The sequence below is a fragment of the Neoarius graeffei genome, chromosome 4 (assembly GCF_027579695.1).
Source record: "Neoarius graeffei isolate fNeoGra1 chromosome 4, fNeoGra1.pri, whole genome shotgun sequence".
NCBI lineage: Eukaryota > Metazoa > Chordata > Actinopteri > Siluriformes > Ariidae > Neoarius > Neoarius graeffei.
In genome coordinates, this window is record NC_083572.1 from 72,955,283 (window position 1) to 72,974,054 (window position 18,772).

Below are 18,772 nucleotides of genomic sequence, written 5' to 3' on the forward strand. Positions count from 1 at the left end.
ATAGCGACTGTGCGACTGAGACAAATAACGACTGAAATAAATAGCGACTGTGCGACTGAGACAAATAACGACTGAAATAAATAGCAACTGAGACAAATAACGACTGAAATAAATAGCGACTGTGCGACTGAGACAAATAAAGACTGAAATAAATAGCGACTGTGCGACTGAGACAAATAACGACTGAAATAAATAGCAACTGTGCGACTGAGACAAATAACGACTGAAATAAATAGCGACTGTACGACTGAGACAAATAGCGACTGAAATAAATAGCGACTGTGCGACTGAGACAAATAACGACTGAAATAAACAGCGACTGTACGACTGAGACAAATAGCGACTGAAATAAATAGCGACTGTGCGACTGAGACAAATAACGACTGAAATAAATAGCAACTGAGACAAATAACGACTGAAATAAATAGCAACTGAGACAAATAACGACTGAAATAAATAGCAACTGAGACAAATAACGACTGAAATAAATAGCAACTGAGACAAATAACGACTGAAATAAATAGCAACTGAGACAAATAACGACTGAAATAAATAGCAACTGAGACAAATAACGACTGAAATAAATAGCAACTGAGACAAATAACGACAAATAAATAGTGACTGCGCGACAGACAAATAGCGTCTGAAATAAATAGCGACTGAGACAAATAACGACTGAAAAAAATAGCGACTGTGCGACTGAGACAAATAACGACTGAAATAAATAGCGACTGTGCGACTGAGACAAATAACGACTGAGACAAATAGCGACTGTGCAATTGAGACAAATAGTGACTGTGCGACTGAGACAAATAATGACTGAAATAAATAGCAACTGTGCGACTGAGACAAATAACGACTGAAATAAATAATGACTTTGCGACTGAGACAAATATCGACTGTGCGACTGAGACAAATAGCGACTGTGCGACTGAGACAAATAACCACTGTGCGACTGAGACAAATAACCACTGTGCGACTGAGACAAATAACCACTGTGCGACTGAGACAAATAACCACTGTGCGACTGAGACAAATAGCGACTGTGCGACTGAGACAAATAGCGACTGTGCGACTGAGACAAATAGCGACTGTGCGACTGAGACAAATAGCGACTGTGCGACTGAGACAAATAGCGACTGTGCGACTGAGACAAATAGCGACTGTGCGACTGAGACAAATAGCGACTGTGCGACTGAGACAAATAGCGACTGTGCAACTGAGACAAATAGCGACTGTGCGACTGAGACAAATAGCGACTGTGACAAATAGCGACTGTGCGACCGAGACAAATAGCGACTGTGCGACCGAGACAAATAGCGACTGTGCGACCGAGACAAATAGCGACTGTGCGACCAAGACAAATAGCGACTGAAATAAGTAACGACTGTGACTGCGACAAATAACAACTGTGCGACTGAGACAAATAACGACTGTGTGACTGAGACAAATAGCGACTGAGACAAATAGCGACTGAGACAAATAGCGACTGTGCGACTGAGACAAATAGCGACTGTGCGACTGAGACAAATAGCGACTGTGCGACTGAGAAATAGCGACTGAAATAAGTAACGACTGTGCGACTGAGACAAATAGCGACTGTGCAACTGAGACAAATAGCGACTTAAATAAGTAGCAACTGTGTGACTGAGACAAATGACTGTGTGACTGAGACAAATAGCAACTGTGCGACTGAGACAAATAGCGACTGAGACAAATAGCGACTGAGACAAATAGCGACTGTGCGACTGAGACAAAAAGCGACTGAAATAAATAACAACAGAGATAAATAACTGTGCGACTGAGATGTCTGAGATACATAATGACTGTGCAACCGAGATATGTAACGACTGTGCGACCGAGATAAATAACGACTGAGATAAATAACGACTGTGTGACTGAGATAAATAATGACTGTGCGATAAATAACGACTGTGCAACAAATAGCGACTGAGATAAATAACGACTGAGATAAATAGCCACTGTGCGACTGAGATAAATAGCGACTGAGATAAATAACGACTGTGCAACTGAGATGTCCGAGATCCATGACGACTGAGCGACCGAGATCCATGACGACCGGAGGTGGACAAAGTACCCAACTTCATTACTTAAGTCAAAGTACAGATCCCACTGGTCAAATGTTACTTCAATACAAGTGAAAGTTGTCCAGTCAAATTTTCACTTAAGTTAAAGTACTGAAGTACTTGCTTTTAAAAATACTTAAGCATTAAAAGTACATTTTCTGTCAATGCATCATTGTATTATTGCCACAATGCTTAAAAATCCTAATGCCGTTACCAAAGACAGAAATGTGAATTCACAAAATGAACGCATGCTGTGTCATCATGGTGGTTTAACGTTAAGCTAGCTAGTCAGTGAAACTCCACCTGACATGCTAGTAAACTCTTTTCAAACTCAAAATCATATTGGGTAGCTAATGCAACTAGAAAAGAAAGATTTCTACATTCTGTTTATTTGGCAAGATTATGCTAAAACATATTTCTGAAAGGACTTCAGATAAGTTAACATTATTCATGTTAGCATAACTCCATTTTTACATACTAACTAACAGTGCCCAAGTTAACTAGCTGTGTGTTAACGTTAGCCGTGGACAAGGCGATGGCAACTTAGCAGGCAAATCCATAGAAAGTCATTTGACTAACCAGACTGCATAGCTATTGCAACATTATCGCTAGCTCTAAAAGCACAGACAACTTCACTGCAAGCTTTCTCTTGGAATAAAAAAAATTATATACCTCAATATGCTTCCGCAGGTTGGACAGTGAGTTTTTGGAGACCGTGATGTGGTTTGTTTTTGGCAAACAAAGCAAACATTTAAAATGAAACGCATCTTTATTCCTTTCAGAAAACTAAAACAATGGGTTCTAGGTATGGCCAGGGGTGTGTACATTCCCCAGAAGAACCGCCTCCTTCCATTCTACCATCAACTGATCGAGTTCAAATAAAGCTGAGGAGAAATAATCGCGCTTGATTTTATACATATCTATGGACATGATGTGACCCTAGTGATTACTGATAGACTGTCTCGGTGTCACCTGCAAAAAAACCAATCACGTTTTAGAAAAGAAAAACACATCCACTTTCAAAGCTGCTTCATAGTAACGAAGACCTTGACAGAAATGCAGTGGAGTGAAAAGTACAACATTTGTCTTTCAAATGTAGTGAAGTTAAAGTCATAAGTTTCCAAAGAAAATAATACTCAAGTAAAGTACAGATATTTAAAAGTGTACTTAAGTACAGTACTCAAGTAAATGTACTTCGTTATTGTCCACCTCTGATAATGACTGAGCGACCAAGATAAATAACGACTGAGATGTCGGAAATACATAATGACTGAGCGACTGAGATACATAACAACCGAGACAAAATAGCGGCCCAGATGTGCGAGATGCATAGCGACTGTGCGGCCCAGATGTGCGAGATGCATAGCGACTGTGCGGCCCAGATGTGCGAGATGCATAGCGACTGTGCGGCCCAGATGTGCGAGATGCATAGCGACTGTGCGGCCCAGATGTGCGAGATGCATAGCGACTGTGCGGCCCAGATGTGCGAGATGCATAGCGACTGTGCGGCCCAGATGTGCGAGATGCATAGCGACTGTGCGGCCCAGATGTGCGAGATGCATAGCGACTGTGCGGCCCAGATGTGCGAGATGCATAGCGACTGTGCGGCCCAGATGTGCGAGATGCATAGCGACTGTGCGACCCAGATGTGCGAGATGCATAGCGACTGTGCGACCCAGATGTGCGAGATACATAGCGACTGTGCGACCGAGATGTGCGAGATACATAATGACTGTGCGACTGATATATCCGAGATAAATAATGACTACGCCACTGATATATCCGAGGTAATGACTGTGCAACTGAGATAAATAACGACTGTGCAACTGAGATGTCCGAGATAAATATGTCACCGATACTGTATATCTGAGATAAATAATGACTGTGTGACTGAGATAAATAATGACTTTGTGACTGTAAAATTGTTTCACCTGTCTGTGTTTGCGATCTTGCGGAACTCACGGACAGTCATGGGCTTTTTCTGGATGTTGTACTGTGTGAAAAGCCCGGACTGACCAGTCACCACTTGCTGAATAGGGGCAGGAATGGCCAGGTCATCAATGTCATCATATGTGCGGCGGGGCTTCCAGTCCTTAGGAGGCACAACCTGCGACAAAAACAACAATCTGTCTGTGCTCTTTTTCAGATGGCTGCGAATAGGTAGTATTCACAATGCTGATACTATTTGGTGTCATTTAACAGTAACTAATTTGTTACAATGACATGGTGTTTGAAAAAGTACTACCTACATTTTAAATAATGAATACTGCATAAACTGGAAAGAAATTTTAGACAGCAGTTCCATAGCCGATCTGGAACACAAGCTACAGCATATGCTGGCTATCAAGAGTGATGCACACACACACAAGACTACAAGCCTGTCAGCAGCATTTTTTATTCAAAGCTAATGTAACTATGAGTCGAAAGTGCCACGTACTGACATAATCTGCAGAATCATACATGGCTGTACTTTAAATAACAACGTTCCTGAACTCTGTGTTCCAATGGATAACATGTTCATATAGAATTTTCACTGTCTGTAAATTATGCAGCCAATGTGTAAAGGTCTTGGAAAGATTTTAATATGACGGGGTGTGTGTGGGTTCAGGGTCTCCCAGAACTAGGTTGGGAACCATGGCTGTGAGAGAAGCAGACGGTATCTTTAGACCTTGGAGCGACACTAACCTTAGCCATGCCAGCTAAGTGAGCACCCTTTGACTCCATATAAGCAATGTAGCGGCTGAAGTCTTTGAATTCCTCTTTGGTTGGATGGAAGGTCATGATCCTCGACCCAGGAGCCTGAGCTACTGAGTCGGAGGCCATTCTGCTCTTGAGAGTGCAAAGACAGATTTGAATCAGAACAGAAATTAATCAATTAATTATTGTCAAGTACAACACCATACAGAACTGCTGTAGCTGTTAATACAGAGAACTTGTTACAACAAATTACAGATACAACCTTATTACACTAAAGGGTGTAGTTACAATATTACACTTATACTATTACACTATCCAAACTATAAATTCATATACTTGGATTTTTACATTGTGGCAACAGTGACTATGCTAAAAGTTAAAGAAGAAAGTCTTAACTGAACAATGATGGTACACTACGATATTTGGACAGTGGGCTGCACTGTCTGGCCAACCATGCTGGGGTGGGTTTCCCAAAACCATCGTAGCACAAAGATTGTCGTTAAATGGTAGAGAAAGCATCATAATGAACACTCTCCTGCCTAATTAAGATGCTCTTAGTGTTAAGGGGCTTTTGGGAAACCCACCCCTGTTCTAACAAGTGCACTGCTGCCTGAGGGCTGTCCCAGCAAATTCACTTCTGATTGGCTGTTTCTAATGGTTTTTGCACATTTTTCTGCTAATTATGCAAGGAGAATCAAAGTCAAAGTCTTTCCCGCACAGCGCGTTTGGCAGCACCGATTTCCATTTCATAGCCCTCGGCCTCTCGCCTATATTACATAGCTAAGGTTACAGTGGGGGGCTAGTCCTCTGGTAACTGCGAGAGCTTGACTCCCCACTTGCATCTGTATTGCAGCGTGCCTTGCCAGATGGCAGTAGGCACCATTTTTATAATGGTCTTTGGTATGACCCGACCGTGAGTAGAACTTGCGATTTCCTGATCGAGAGGCGGACACGCTAACCACTAGGCCGCTCATCGGTATGCAAGGAGAATAGGTTATCTTTTTTTAGTTTTCTGCGGGTGAAGTTTTCGCTTGGATCTAGTTGCTGATAAACCACTTTACGGACTAATAACCACAATTTAAAATAAGACGATGGTTAATACCATTCCTTAGCTGTAATCTGGTGAAAATTTAATAAGATTTGATGATCAGAAAGTTGTTTTTGAGCAGCTGAAAATAAGTCATTATAAACATTACTGCATTACCTTATTCTTTTGTGAATTTATTTATATATAAATAATGCAAACAGTGAAACTGTGCTATTATAGTTCTGGGCAATTCCATGTAAATGTCAACCTCACCATGCAAAAATAAAGCAACATGTAATACATCAAAACCACTCCCAGAGATATCACCTAGGCCTGTATTTTACAGATGTGAATAAGTTGAACCAATTTGTAACCAACCTAATATGTCACTGTCAGTCTTTCTTTCTTATAATGTAAAACCCAAGCTAAAATCAACTTTGATGATGTACAATTCTATATTATTGCCACAAGCCACAGAAATGTATGCTAAAATCCACAAAACAGCAAAACAATAGCCATCCTAAATATTATTTAAGAACTTTGATAGTTTTAGCTGATATTTAGAGAGTTTTTCAAAGGGTTATGGTGGTTAAATTGCTGATTTTCTAAACATATGCCATGTCTATTTCAGACAGTCATTAAGACTATTAAAATTTGAAACTTTTTGTCGCAGATTATCACAAGTTGTACCTTGAAAATAAAACTGGCTTTGCAAAGTCATTTAATTTTTTTAATGGCTTTGTTGCACAAACCTGTATTTTGTACTTTTTATTCATCAGTATACTAATTAGGCATAATACTGTTAATGAAGGCAGCTGATGTTCACGTCATTTGAAAGCACTTGAAATTTTGGAGATCTGAAAATTTCGTGAAGTTCACTCAGTTTTTAAGAAAAGTTATGATCACTTTCGCGCCTTGAACCAAAGACAATCGTCATAGATTATTCTTCTTTCTATACAAATGTCATTACCAAAATCTATGCTATTTAACGAAGTTAATTTTGCCGTCACTTGTTTTCTGTACCACATACAGTAATCATACATACATTTTCGAGCTCTATCTGATGGCATTTATCCTGGGTCAAAATATAATATTTGGAGAAAAAAAAAAATTCCAACCAGCCAAAACAATGTCCTACTACAGCAGTAAGTACGACATTATAACATTAAGAATTATTAATAATAACAAGAAGTATAACTTTTTATTATTATTTTGCGTTAATATGCACTCCCTTACTACACTTTAGTTGGAATTATTATTATTATTATTATTATTATTATTATTAATCATATGCTTGATGCATTTAAATATGGGTTTAAATACGGTTTGATAATCTTACTGACAAATAAAGGCTTCTTTCTTCTTCTAATATTAACTCAACTGAGTGACGTAAGTCTAAATGTAGTGTATTAAAAGTTCAAAGTATTCAAAACTCGAATTAATTAGACAACTAGCCACAAAAAAAGCCCCGTAATAACTGTGTTGAAACAGATTAATGAAGTCCTCTGTTAAACTGAACGCTTTAACAAGTACTGTCATTTAGCTGTCAAAGAAAGTAGCTAGCATGTATGGTAACAACGCCATCGCTGAGCCGATAAGGCCCGCCCTTGCCTCATGATTGGACAAAATCCCGGTTAACGCTACACTTTTGTGTCTCCGATTGGTCTAATTTCAAGTCCGTCAAATCGAAGTTTAATTCCCGGATAAATTCATCATGGTTAGCTGGCTGACTTCACCAACAAACTTTAAGTTCCAAGAAACAAATTGATTAGTAACTGATAAACTGAATGACATTAGCATACTTCAGTACTCGAAGATTTTCGTAGGAAGGGTTAAACAACTTATAACGGAGTTTTTACCTCCGACACTTGACATTTGCGATTAAAAAAAAAAAACACACACACAGTACTACTGCAATGCTAGTTAGGCTAGGTAGCTAGCAAAACAGTGCAGTGTCCATATTCGCGATAGCTCTTGCACTTCTGTGGCAAAACTAAACTTTCACAAAAGGGAAAAAATGTACCTGCGATTACGTGTTTTCGACACTTAGTTGCACGTTGCTTTGTCCAAATTCTCCAAATGAGCACGGTGGTTTGGTTCACAACGGCTGGAGAAGATTGTCCTCCATTATTGTGAGACACAAGAGCGCGCACGCGCACTGTAGAGTTGTTGACAAAGATGGAAGAAGGCGTTCCCCCATGCTTACTCTTCACAATGTTGTTCTTCTCTACCGCCTCTCCGGCATGGACACGCCCCCAGCTAATTCTCTGCGCTGTGATTGGTCAGTAAAATGACCTGGGTCTGATAATCTCATCTCATCTCATTATCTGTAGCCGCTTTATCCTGTTCTACAGGGTCGCAGGCAAGCTGGAGCCTATCCCAGCTGACTATGGGCGAAAGGCGGGGTACACCCTGGACAAGTCGCCAGGTCATCACAGGGCTGACACATAGACACAGACAACCATTCACACTCACATTCACACCTACGGTCAATTTAGAGTCACCAGTTAACCTAACCTGCATGTCTTTGGACTGTGGGGGAAACCGGAGCACCCGGAGGAAACCCACGCGGACACGGGGAGAACATGCAAACTCCGCACAGAAAGGCCCTCGCCGGCCACGGGGCTCGAACCCGGACCTTCTTGCTGTGAGGCAACAGTGCTAACCACTACACCACCGTGCCGCCGGGTCTGATAATATTATTATTATTATTGTTATTATTATTAAATCTTTCACTACTTCAAATTATGTAATATTTGCTAAATCTTCACTTATATTAGCTTGGACACGGTGTTGCAACTGGAAAAAATAAAATAAAATTAAAAAGGTCAACTGCCAAATGGTGTATTTAAACTTATATGGAATAAACACGACAGGGCAAGATGATATAGGAAAATAATCCACAACGGGGTGGTGTAATGCAGCCCAACTCAAATTGCAGATTATTTTCCTACAATAGCATCATGTTTAGGCGGCACGGTGGTGTAGTGGTTAGCGCTGTCGCCTCACAGCAAGAAGGTCCGGGTTCGAGCCCCATGGCCGGCGAGGGCCTTTCTGTGTGGAGTTTGCATGTTCTCCCCGTGTCTGCATGGGTTTCCTCCGGGTGCTCCGGTTTCCCCCACAGTCCAAAGACATGCAGGTTAGGTTAACTGGTGACTCTAAATTGAGCGTAGGTGTGAATGTGAGTGTGAATGGTTGTCTGTGTCTATGTGTCAGCCCTGTGATGACCTGGCGACTTGTCCAGGGTGTACCCCGCCTTTTGCCCGTAGTCAGCTGGGATAGGCTCCAGCTTGCCTGCGACCCTGTAGAACAGGATAAAGTGGCTAGAGATAATGAGATGAGATGAGAGGCTCGGAAAAAATTGCACATTACAGGTAGACTCTGTATATATACACACATATATACATAAATAATATTTATATATAAATATAAGTGGGTGGCACGGTGGTGTAGTGGTTAGCGCTGTCGCCTCACAGCAAGAAGGTCCGGGTTCGAGCCCCGTGGCCAGCGAGGGCCTTTCTGTGTGGAGTTTGCATGTTCTCCCCGTGTCCGCGTGGGTTTCCTCCGGGTGCTCCGGTTTCCCCCACAGTCCAAAGACATGCAGGTTAGGTTAACTGGTGACTCTAAATTGACCGTAGGTGTGAGTGTGAATGGTTGTCTGTGTCTATGTGTCAGCCCTGTGATGACCTGGCGACTTGTCCAGGGTGTACCCCGCCTTTCGCCCGTAGTCAGCTGGGATAGGCTCCAGCTTGCCTGCGACCCTGTAGAACAGGATAAAGCGGCTAGAGATGATGAGATGAGCATCATGTTTTATTCCTCTTATACCACTAACGATTGCAATTTTTAACTTATTCATGTACTACACTTGCTTTTTAACAGTTTATAGTTCCGTTTAGTGTTGTGATACATCCATGAGACTATCCATCCATCCATTATTTGTAGTTGTTTATCCTGTACAGGGTCGCAGGCAAGCTGGAGCCTATCCCAGCTGACTACGGGCGAAAGGCGGGGTACACCCTGGACAAGTCGCCAGGTCATCACAGGGCTGACACATAGACACAGACAACCATTCACACTCACATTCACACCTACGCTCAATTTAGAGTCACCAGTTAACCTAACCTGCATGTCTTTGGACTGTGGGGGAAACCGGAGCACCCGGAGGAAACCCACGCAGACACGGGGAGAACATGCAAACTCCACACAGAAAGGCTCTCGTCGGCCACTGGGCTTGAACCCAGAACCTTCTTGCTGTGAGGCGACAGTGCTAACCACTACACCACCGTGCCGCCCACTTATATTTATATATATATAAATATTATTTATGTATATATGTGTGTATACAGTGGTGCTTGAAAGTTTGTGAACCCTTTAGAATTTTCTATATTTCTGCATAAATATGACCTAAAACATCATCAGATTTTCATACAAGTCTTAAAAGTAGATAAAGAGAACCCAGTTAAACAAATGAGACAAAAATATTATACTTGGTCATTTATTTATTGAGGAAAATGATCCAATATTACATATCTGTGAGTGGTAAAAGTATGTGAACCTTGGCTTTCAGTATCTGGTGTGACCCCCTTGTGCAGCAATAACTGCAACTAAACATTTCTGGAAACTGCTGATCAGTCCTGCACACCAGCTTGGAGGAATTTTAGCCCATTCCTCCGTACAGAACACCTCACATGGGTTTCCTCACATGAACTGCTCACTTCAGGTCCTTCCACAACATTTTGATTGAATTAAGGTCAGGACTTTGACTTGGCCATTCCAAAACATTAATTTTATTCTTCTTTAACCATTCTTTGGTAGAATGACTTGTGTGCTTAGGGTCATTGTCTTGCTGCATGACCCACCTTCTCTTGAAATTCAGTTCATGGACAGATGTCCTGACATTTTCTTTTAGAATTCGCTGGTATAATTCAGAATTCATTGTTCCATCAATGATGGCAAGCCATGCTGGCCCAGATGAAGCAAAACAGGCCCAAACCATGATACTACCACCACCATGTTTCACAGATGGGATAAGGTTCTTATGCTGGAATGCAGTGTTTTCCTTTCTCCAAACATAACGCTTACCATTTGAAACAAAAAGTTCTATTTTGGTGTCATCCGTCCACAAAACATTTTTCCAATAGCCTTCTGGATTGTCCACGTGATGTTTAACAAACTGCAGACGAGCAGCAATGTTCTTTTTGGAGAGCAATGGCTTTCTCCTTGCAACCCTGCCATGCACACCATTGTTGTTCAGTGTTCTCCTGATGGTGGACTCATAAACATTAACATTAGCCAATTTGAGCAAGGCCTTCAGTTGCTTAGAAGTTACCCTGGGGTCCTTTGTGGCCTTTCTGACTATTATATACCTTGCTCTTGGAATGATCTTTGTTGGTCGACCACTCCTGGGGAGGGTAACAGTGGTATTGAATTTCCTCCATTTGTACACAATCTGTCTGTCTGTGGATTGGTGAAGTCCAAACTCTTTAGAGATGGTTTTGTAACCTTTTCCAGCCTGATGAGCATCAACAATGCTTTTTCTGAGGTCCTCAGAAATCTCCTTTGTTCGTGCCATGATACACTTCCACAAACATGTGTTGTGAAGATCAGACTTTGATAGATCCCTGTTCTTTAAATAAAACAGGGTGCCCACTCACACCTGATTGTCATCCCATTGATTGAAAACGCCTGACTCAAATTTCACCTTCAAATTAACTGCTAATCCTAGAGGTTCACATACTTTTGCCATTCACAGATATGTAATATTGGATCATTTTCCTCAATAAATAAATAACCAAGTATAGTATTTTGTCTCATTTGTTTAACTGGGTTCTCTTTATCTACTTTTAGGACTTGTGTGAAAATCTGATTATGTTTTAGGTCTTATTTATGCAGAAATATAGAAAATTCTAAAGGGTTCACAAACTTTCAAGCACCACTGTATATACAGAGTCTACCTGTAATGTGCAATTTTTTCCGAGCCTCTCAATTTTAAAATTTCTCAAAGTTTAGGGCCTATATTATTGCACATAATAATTGCATCGATGAGAGATGGCAGAGGTAGTAGTAGTCTCATCTCATTATCTCTAGCCGCTTTATCCTTCTACAGGGTCGCAGGCAAGCTGGAGCCTATCCCAGCTGACTATGGGCGAAAGGCAGGGTACACCCTGGACAAGTCGCCAGGTCATCACAGGGCTGACACATAGACACAGACAACCATTCACACTCACATTCACACCTACGGTCAATTTAGAGTCACCAGTTAGCCTAACTTGCATGTCTTTGGACTGTGGGGGAAACCGGAGCACCCGGAGGAAACCCACGCGGACACGGGGAGAACATGCAAACTCCACACAGAAAGGCCCTCGCCGGCCCCGGGGCTCGAACCCAGGACCTTCTTGCTGTGAGGCGACAGCGCTAACCAGTAGTAGTAGTGAAGTCGTGCAAATTAAATGACAAACAGGTTATTGGTGCTACGTTACAAGTTGTGGGTGTTATACAGTCTGACAGCAGTAGGTATGAATGACCTGTGGTATCTCTCCTTCTTACACCGTGGGTGTAGCAGTCTACTACTAAAAGAGCTGCTTAAAGCCCCCACAGCCTCATGTAGGGGGTGAGAGGGATTATCCATGATTGACGTCAGCTTGGCTAATATCCTCCTCTCACCCACCACCTCAATGGAGTCCAGAGGACAGTCCAAGACTGAGCCAGCCCTTCTGACCAGTTTATTAAGTTTCTTCCTGTCCCTCTCTGAACTTCCACAGCCCCAGCAGACCACAGCGTAGAAAATCGCTGATGCTACCACAGAGTCATAAAAAGTCCTAAGCAGTGTCCTGCACACACCAAAAGACCTCAGTCTTCTCAAGAGGTGGAGACGACTTTTGGCCCTGACTTTTGAAAGCTGTGATTTCCCTTACAGCCAGCACTACTGTCAGAGCTGCTGTTATAGAAAATTAATCAACACATTCTGACCCCTCAGGGAATTCAACAGTGCTGTAGTATAAACTTGCTAGACTAATAAAAGGGATATTTTTAGCACTTTATTACTGCTGCTCAGTGGGTAAGCTTTGTTGTGCTCAGGGCTTTGCATGTTCAATGATTTGAAGAAATGAAGAAATTATTCAAAGCCAGAGGTTATTAAAACGTGTGTGTTGGAAAAGGAGGGGGGAAAATATCTAACCAGTCTTCAAATTGATCTGAAAATGAAGGGACCCACCAGGGTACATCATCAGCAAATGTAATCAGTCAACACAATCCTTTCCCTGAAAAATCATATATTAAGGGAACCTTCCATATGACAAAAAGATTTTTTAATAACTTTAAGCAATATTTTGGTTTAAAAACTTAACATACATTCAGTGTACATATATAGTCCACTTGCATGTGACGTCACAGCCGATCCAGATTGTAAACAGACGCCATCTTGTCGGTCAAACGCCATATTTCTGCCATCGCAATTTACCGACACTGACTTTCGTTGTTTTTCACCCAAATCTGCAAATATTACCGTGCCACAATGCCGGAGAGTTGTATGGCATGTAAATGCCACAACAGGAGAGGTCAGAAATCGGGAAGAAAGTTTCATAGGCTGCCACGGGACCCTGACAGGCGTGCAAAATGGATTGCTGCTATCAGCCGGGCCAATCCAAACAACAACAACAAGGCATGGGTACCGACTGGAAAGAACGATCACTGGTGCCTGTGCAGTGACCATTTCATCTCAGGCTCGCTATGTATTTATTCCAGTATATCCATGTGGTATCAGTACTAGTACTCAATACTTAAGTGACTTACCCGTCCAATGAGGATTGTTATTTTCTTGTTTACAAGATGCCACATCTGAGGGGGGCTGACAAATCCTGAATTTCTGTAAAGATAACTGTCCAGAGATTTATAAGCACGCAGTGCTTCACCACTGAACAGCGAGGGAAAGTTAATGAGGTAATTATACACATCTGGGTATTCCACCTCTGGCAGTTCCATATCCACTGACACGGTCGTGAAAACTCCGTCCGGTAATCGATAAGGGTCACTAATCTGTAGGTCGTTTATTTTAGACATATATCTAGTTATCTGTTCATTAGAAAAATGAGCCGTGTAGTCCGTCGGTTGAAATTGATCCATTTTGTATACGAGTACAACAATATTCAGCTGTGTTGTTGACCGACAAGATGGCGGCTGTTTACATTCCAGCCGGGATTCGGTCACGTGACTGCAAGAGATCTATAGCATTAAACTTTTAGGCATATGTTTCCAAGGTCTCCAGTGCAAATAAATAAATAAATAAATGAAAAATATTGAACACTAAACATCCGGGTGAAAGGAATTTAATTTTCTACCACTGTGTCCTCTCAAATTAATTATTCTCTGTTTCACCCCCTAGAATTTACATAAATATAATTAACCAACCAACAAATCAATCCATCAATCAATTAATTATATGATGATCCCTCTCTAGCATGTGCTATTCCAGTTTATGAGATAAAATGTAAGACATTTTTTTTAAAAAATGTTCCTCATTTGGAATAACACTCCTGTCTGCTATGTTTCCCAAACTTTCAGAGTTTGAGAAACTGGAGTGATGAAATTGCCATATCCAGACCACAGGTGATGAGTCCTCAAATTTGTCCAACATAAGTCTGGCGTCCTTAAAGTGATCTGGCAAGAATATTGTATCATGATTCTTTTCAGGCTGGATCACAATCCATGTTTTTATCACAACAGCTGTGGTGCGGTTCACGTGTGCGCCCCATGTTATCTGGATTTTGGCACACTTTATGTGATGCTTTCTTGTTGTTTAAACAAATTTGTCATTTTTCTTCGATCTGACAATCTTACCATTGCGTATTTTGCAAACAGTCATTGTGCCATGTCCACTGTGTAGAATCCAGCAGTTCCATACACCTTTTTTTAGGCAACTCCTCAGCCATGTATCTGCTAAACAAACCGAGGAGAAAGCGTAAACTGAGGAACCAGTTATTACTGGTTTGTTCGTGTGTCTGTCAGAGAACATGAGCTGGACTGGCAAATATAGAGTAAAATCTGGTTCATTAAACAACTTGGAATGCTATGTCTGAGCATTTTCTCTCTGAAGGCAAGGCAAGGCAAGTTTATTTATATAGCGCATTTCATACACAGTGGCAGTTCAATGTGCTTTACAGAGGTAAAAGCAAAACAGTAAACAATAGAAAATAAAATTACATAAAATAAATGGGGAAGAAGAGGGAAAAAATAATAAGAATTAAACAATAGTAGAAATAAAATAATAAAATGAAGTAAAAGTTCAGTAAAAAACAGCAGAATAAAATAGAATAAAAGTTAAGTAAAGTTTAAAACATGCAGAGACTGTAAAAGTTAAGTAAAGTTTAAAACGTAAAGATGACGATATTTATCAGTTAGCAGAAAGCATCTGAGAACAGCTTGGTCTTTAATGTAGATTTGAAGCTGCCAACAGCAGGAGCATTTTTAATGTCCTCTGGCAGTTGGTTCCATAGCTGTACTGCATAGTAGCTAAAAGCTGCTTCACCACACTTTGTTTTAACAACAGGTTTTAGCAGTAAATTTTGCTGTTGCGATCTGGTAGATCTGATTGGGTTAGGCCGCTGCAACATATCAGAGAGGTAATTGGGCCCTGTACCATTTAGAGATTTGTACACCAGCAGCAATGCTTTAAAGTCAATTCTGTAGCTTACTGGAAGCCAGTGAAGGGACCTTAGAATTGGAGTAATGTGCTCTGTTCTTTTTGTTCGTGTGAGAACCCTAGCCGCTGCATTTTGAACCAGCTGAAGTCATCTGATGGTCTTTTTTGGCAGGCCTGTGAAAAGGCCATTGCAGTAATCAACCCTACTAGAGATGAAGGCATGTATCAGTTTTTCCAGATCATTTTTTGACACAAGTCCTCTTAGTTTGGAAATGCATGTTCAATGAAAAAATTCTGAAATATTTACATCATTTGAGACACAGCTGTTGATGTTAAATATTGTGGCGATAGCCATAATAGGACTTATTTCTACAGATAGAAAATAAACAAAGCACACGTTAATCCTACTGGACAGTAAAATGCTGTCTCAAGGACGCTTCAGAGCAGACACACACACACACACTCCTGGGCTGAGTGGTACCAGAGGACTGCCAAGAATACACACACCATCTGTTCCCCTGGCAACGTGGGGCATATGTAAGTGTGCTTGCTTTGTAGGGTTCATGAGGTGCCACCCAATCACAAGAAGAGTCACAACCAACAATGTACAAAACCCAATTATTCAACTTTATTAACATCAAGGTATTTGGAACATATTTTCTCTCTTTCTCTTCTGTTTTATTAACAAATAGAAAACAAACGGCATGTCCAACAGAGCGAACGAAGCCTCTTACATCCCGAAACAAACGCTGAGCCGTCCAGTGTGTTTAAATCCACCTCACTTTTGGCCTTCAGAGAAAAGAAGCGCTCGAGTTTCTCTAGCCAGTGATTCTTCTTGGTCATGTTGTGATATTGTCCTTCCGAGCCACAGTGACATATGATCACATGATGATGATTATGGTATGTGAAAATACCATGTGTAGGGACTTCAGGATCAGTAGTTTCAGCAGACTGCTCCATGCTATAGTTTATAATCAACCATGAAATAATCCTGATAACAGCACAGTATTTAACATTGTATTACCCTGCTAATATTTTTGCACACTCTAAGATGTACGGAGTATAGTGTCATGTCTTGCTGTAAGTATCTGGTTTATTATTCGTTGTATTAATTGCACTGTACTTTTTTGTTTTGTATCATTGCACTCTGTTGATATGTGTGTGTGGGCGTGGGTTTGTATGTAGTGAAGACTTCAGCTTAGATCTGCACATGGCTAGTAACATCATCTTAATCACAATGCTCTGTTCAGAAGCCTCATTATTATCTTGGATTTTTTTAACTGTTTTTTTTTCTTAAAGGTATAAGTCAGCGATTTTTAGAGAAGTTATTGTAACAAGGGCATTCCCTTCCCAGTGGAGGTTTTGTGCTCATTGGAATACTAGTATGATTTCTAACAGTCACTTACAGATGACGTCCTGGTGTTAGCCTATATAAAAAAAGTTCATGGACAATTACTCCTTGCGAAGTCTTGCCTTTCTGTACAACTGTATAAGTTCAGAGCCTTATCTGTTTTGCTTACTCTATCATGCTTGAGCCCTTGCCTTGGATATTTATGACCAATTGTGCTTTAACCTTTTGCCTGCCTATTTGTTTTGGATTTCATTTCTGCTCCATTGGCTACATCTCTGTGCAAACGGATCCTCAACAGCTACCTAATACTACCTGTTGTAAAACTTAAAATTCAAACAAATACAGCATATTCCCTCAAAAGTATTTTATATGCAGCTGCTTAGATGTGAGAAAGGCTTCAACAAATGTTACAAAATGAGTTCTGCCTTTAAAAATCGCTGACCCTACCTTTAAGGAATAGAATGGTACATGTCTGACCTGTTTTGTCCCTAGTTCCCTGCAAACTCACAGTTTATACACAGTATCTTTCCCAGATTTCATGTATGACTGTTCACTAACTCTGGATTCACATCATTTAATATCATGTTGAACTTACATAATATGTCCGAAAAAAGGTGCCAGAAGAAAAGGTGTACAGAAGTTGTTCCCCTCCCCCGCTGAATAATTGCAGTCTCATTCAAATAACATAATGATATTAACAAAGAAATGATCAGCAGCTCAGTGTATTCGGGGTCGTGTTAAAATACACGCCCGTGTACTAAACATATAAGACCATATGGTGAGAACAATAACATCAAATAATAAATGATTATTTGAAAATATGTATATAAAAATAAAAAGGATAAAAAAGAATAAAAATAGAACCATTACAGATACCAATATATAAATGACAACAATTACATAGTTGTGTCATATGTTCATAATAATAATTAATAATAATAATGGTAATGATGATTAATATGACAATGATGATTACAAGAAAAAAAATTAGTAAGTTTTTCAGTCTCAGCAGGATTCAGAGATATTATGCTATAACTTGTTTTATCGTAATATTGACACCAGAGTGGCACTTTTGTGTTCGGAAAGAGGAATGGCTGCAGGACCAGAAGGATTTGTAATCACCCTGCTTGCCATTCACATTTTCCTGTACTTTCTCTTCTTTCTCACTCCCCCTTCCCCCTTCTCTCTCTCTCTCTGAACCCCTAAACTGAATCGGTGGAGTGTGTGTTGTATCTCAGAATGATCCGCCTGCTCTCCTGAGGGGCATTTCAGGGCTTTCCGGAGGTTTTCAGACGAGCGGTTATGTTGCATAGTGATCGAAGCTGCCCAGGTACTCAAGAGCTGCTCGGTAGCACAGCTGATACTGGTCCTGCAAACACACACACACACACACACACACACACACACACACACACACACACACACACACACACACACAGATATTTCAGATTTTTGTTACATGAAGAGGTTCAGTGCTGTTATTCTCATCAGCTTCACCAAATAAGTCTAACTTAAAGGTGCCATATTACACCCCTTTTCCACAAGTTGCCATAGTTCCTTGAGGGCTTAAAGGTATTTGAGAAGTCCCAGTCAGTCAGACGCAGTCAGACGTGCTGTCACTCCTGTTAGCAATGTAGCTAGGCTCAGCATGGCCAATGGTATTTTTTGGGGCTGTAGTTAGATGCGACCAAACTCTTCCGCGTTTTTCCTGTTTACATAGGTTTATATGACCAGTGATATGAAACAAGTTCAGTTACACAAATTGAAACGTAGCGATTTTCTATGCTATGGAAAGTCCGCACTATAATGACAGGCGTACTAACACCTTCTGCGCGCTTTGGCAGCGCATTGATACGGAGCTCAGATATCAATGCGCTGCCGAAGCGCGCAAAAGGTGTTAGTACGCCTGTCATTATAGTGCGCACTTTCCATAGCATAGAAAATCGCTACGTTTCAATTTGTGTAACTGAACT

At 40.9% G+C, this 18,772-nt stretch overlaps 2 protein-coding genes across 10 annotated transcripts in view; both read right to left on the reverse strand.

The window, feature by feature from the left end:
- The window catches only part of kdm4aa (lysine (K)-specific demethylase 4A, genome duplicate a), a 120,145-nt gene extending 112,162 nt beyond the window's left edge, over positions 1-7,983 (reverse strand). For 3 of the 6 annotated variants that reach the window (XR_009654570.1, XM_060919680.1, XM_060919678.1), the window contains exons 1-3: positions 7,835-7,982; positions 4,773-4,916; positions 4,019-4,194 (exon numbers count right to left, since the gene is read on the reverse strand). Coding sequence is in view for 5 of the 6 variants with exons in the window: in XM_060919680.1 (XP_060775663.1) it covers positions 4,019-4,194; positions 4,773-4,910 (314 nt within the window). In the remaining variant the exon portion in view is untranslated. Of the gene's footprint in view, positions 1-4,018; positions 4,195-4,772; positions 4,917-7,834 lie in introns of all 6 variants that reach the window. The other 3 variants (XM_060919682.1, XM_060919681.1, XM_060919679.1) reach the window with 2 other exon arrangements.
- An 8,071-nt stretch (positions 7,984-16,054) lies between these two features.
- The window catches only part of ptprfa (protein tyrosine phosphatase receptor type Fa), a 498,031-nt gene continuing 495,313 nt past the window's right edge, over positions 16,055-18,772 (reverse strand). For all 4 annotated transcript variants that reach the window (XM_060919685.1, XM_060919687.1, XM_060919683.1 and 1 more), the window contains one exon: positions 16,055-18,168. In XM_060919685.1, coding sequence (XP_060775668.1) covers positions 18,100-18,168 — 69 coding nt within the window. In that variant the 3' untranslated portion in view covers positions 16,055-18,099. The remainder of the gene's footprint in view (positions 18,169-18,772) is intronic.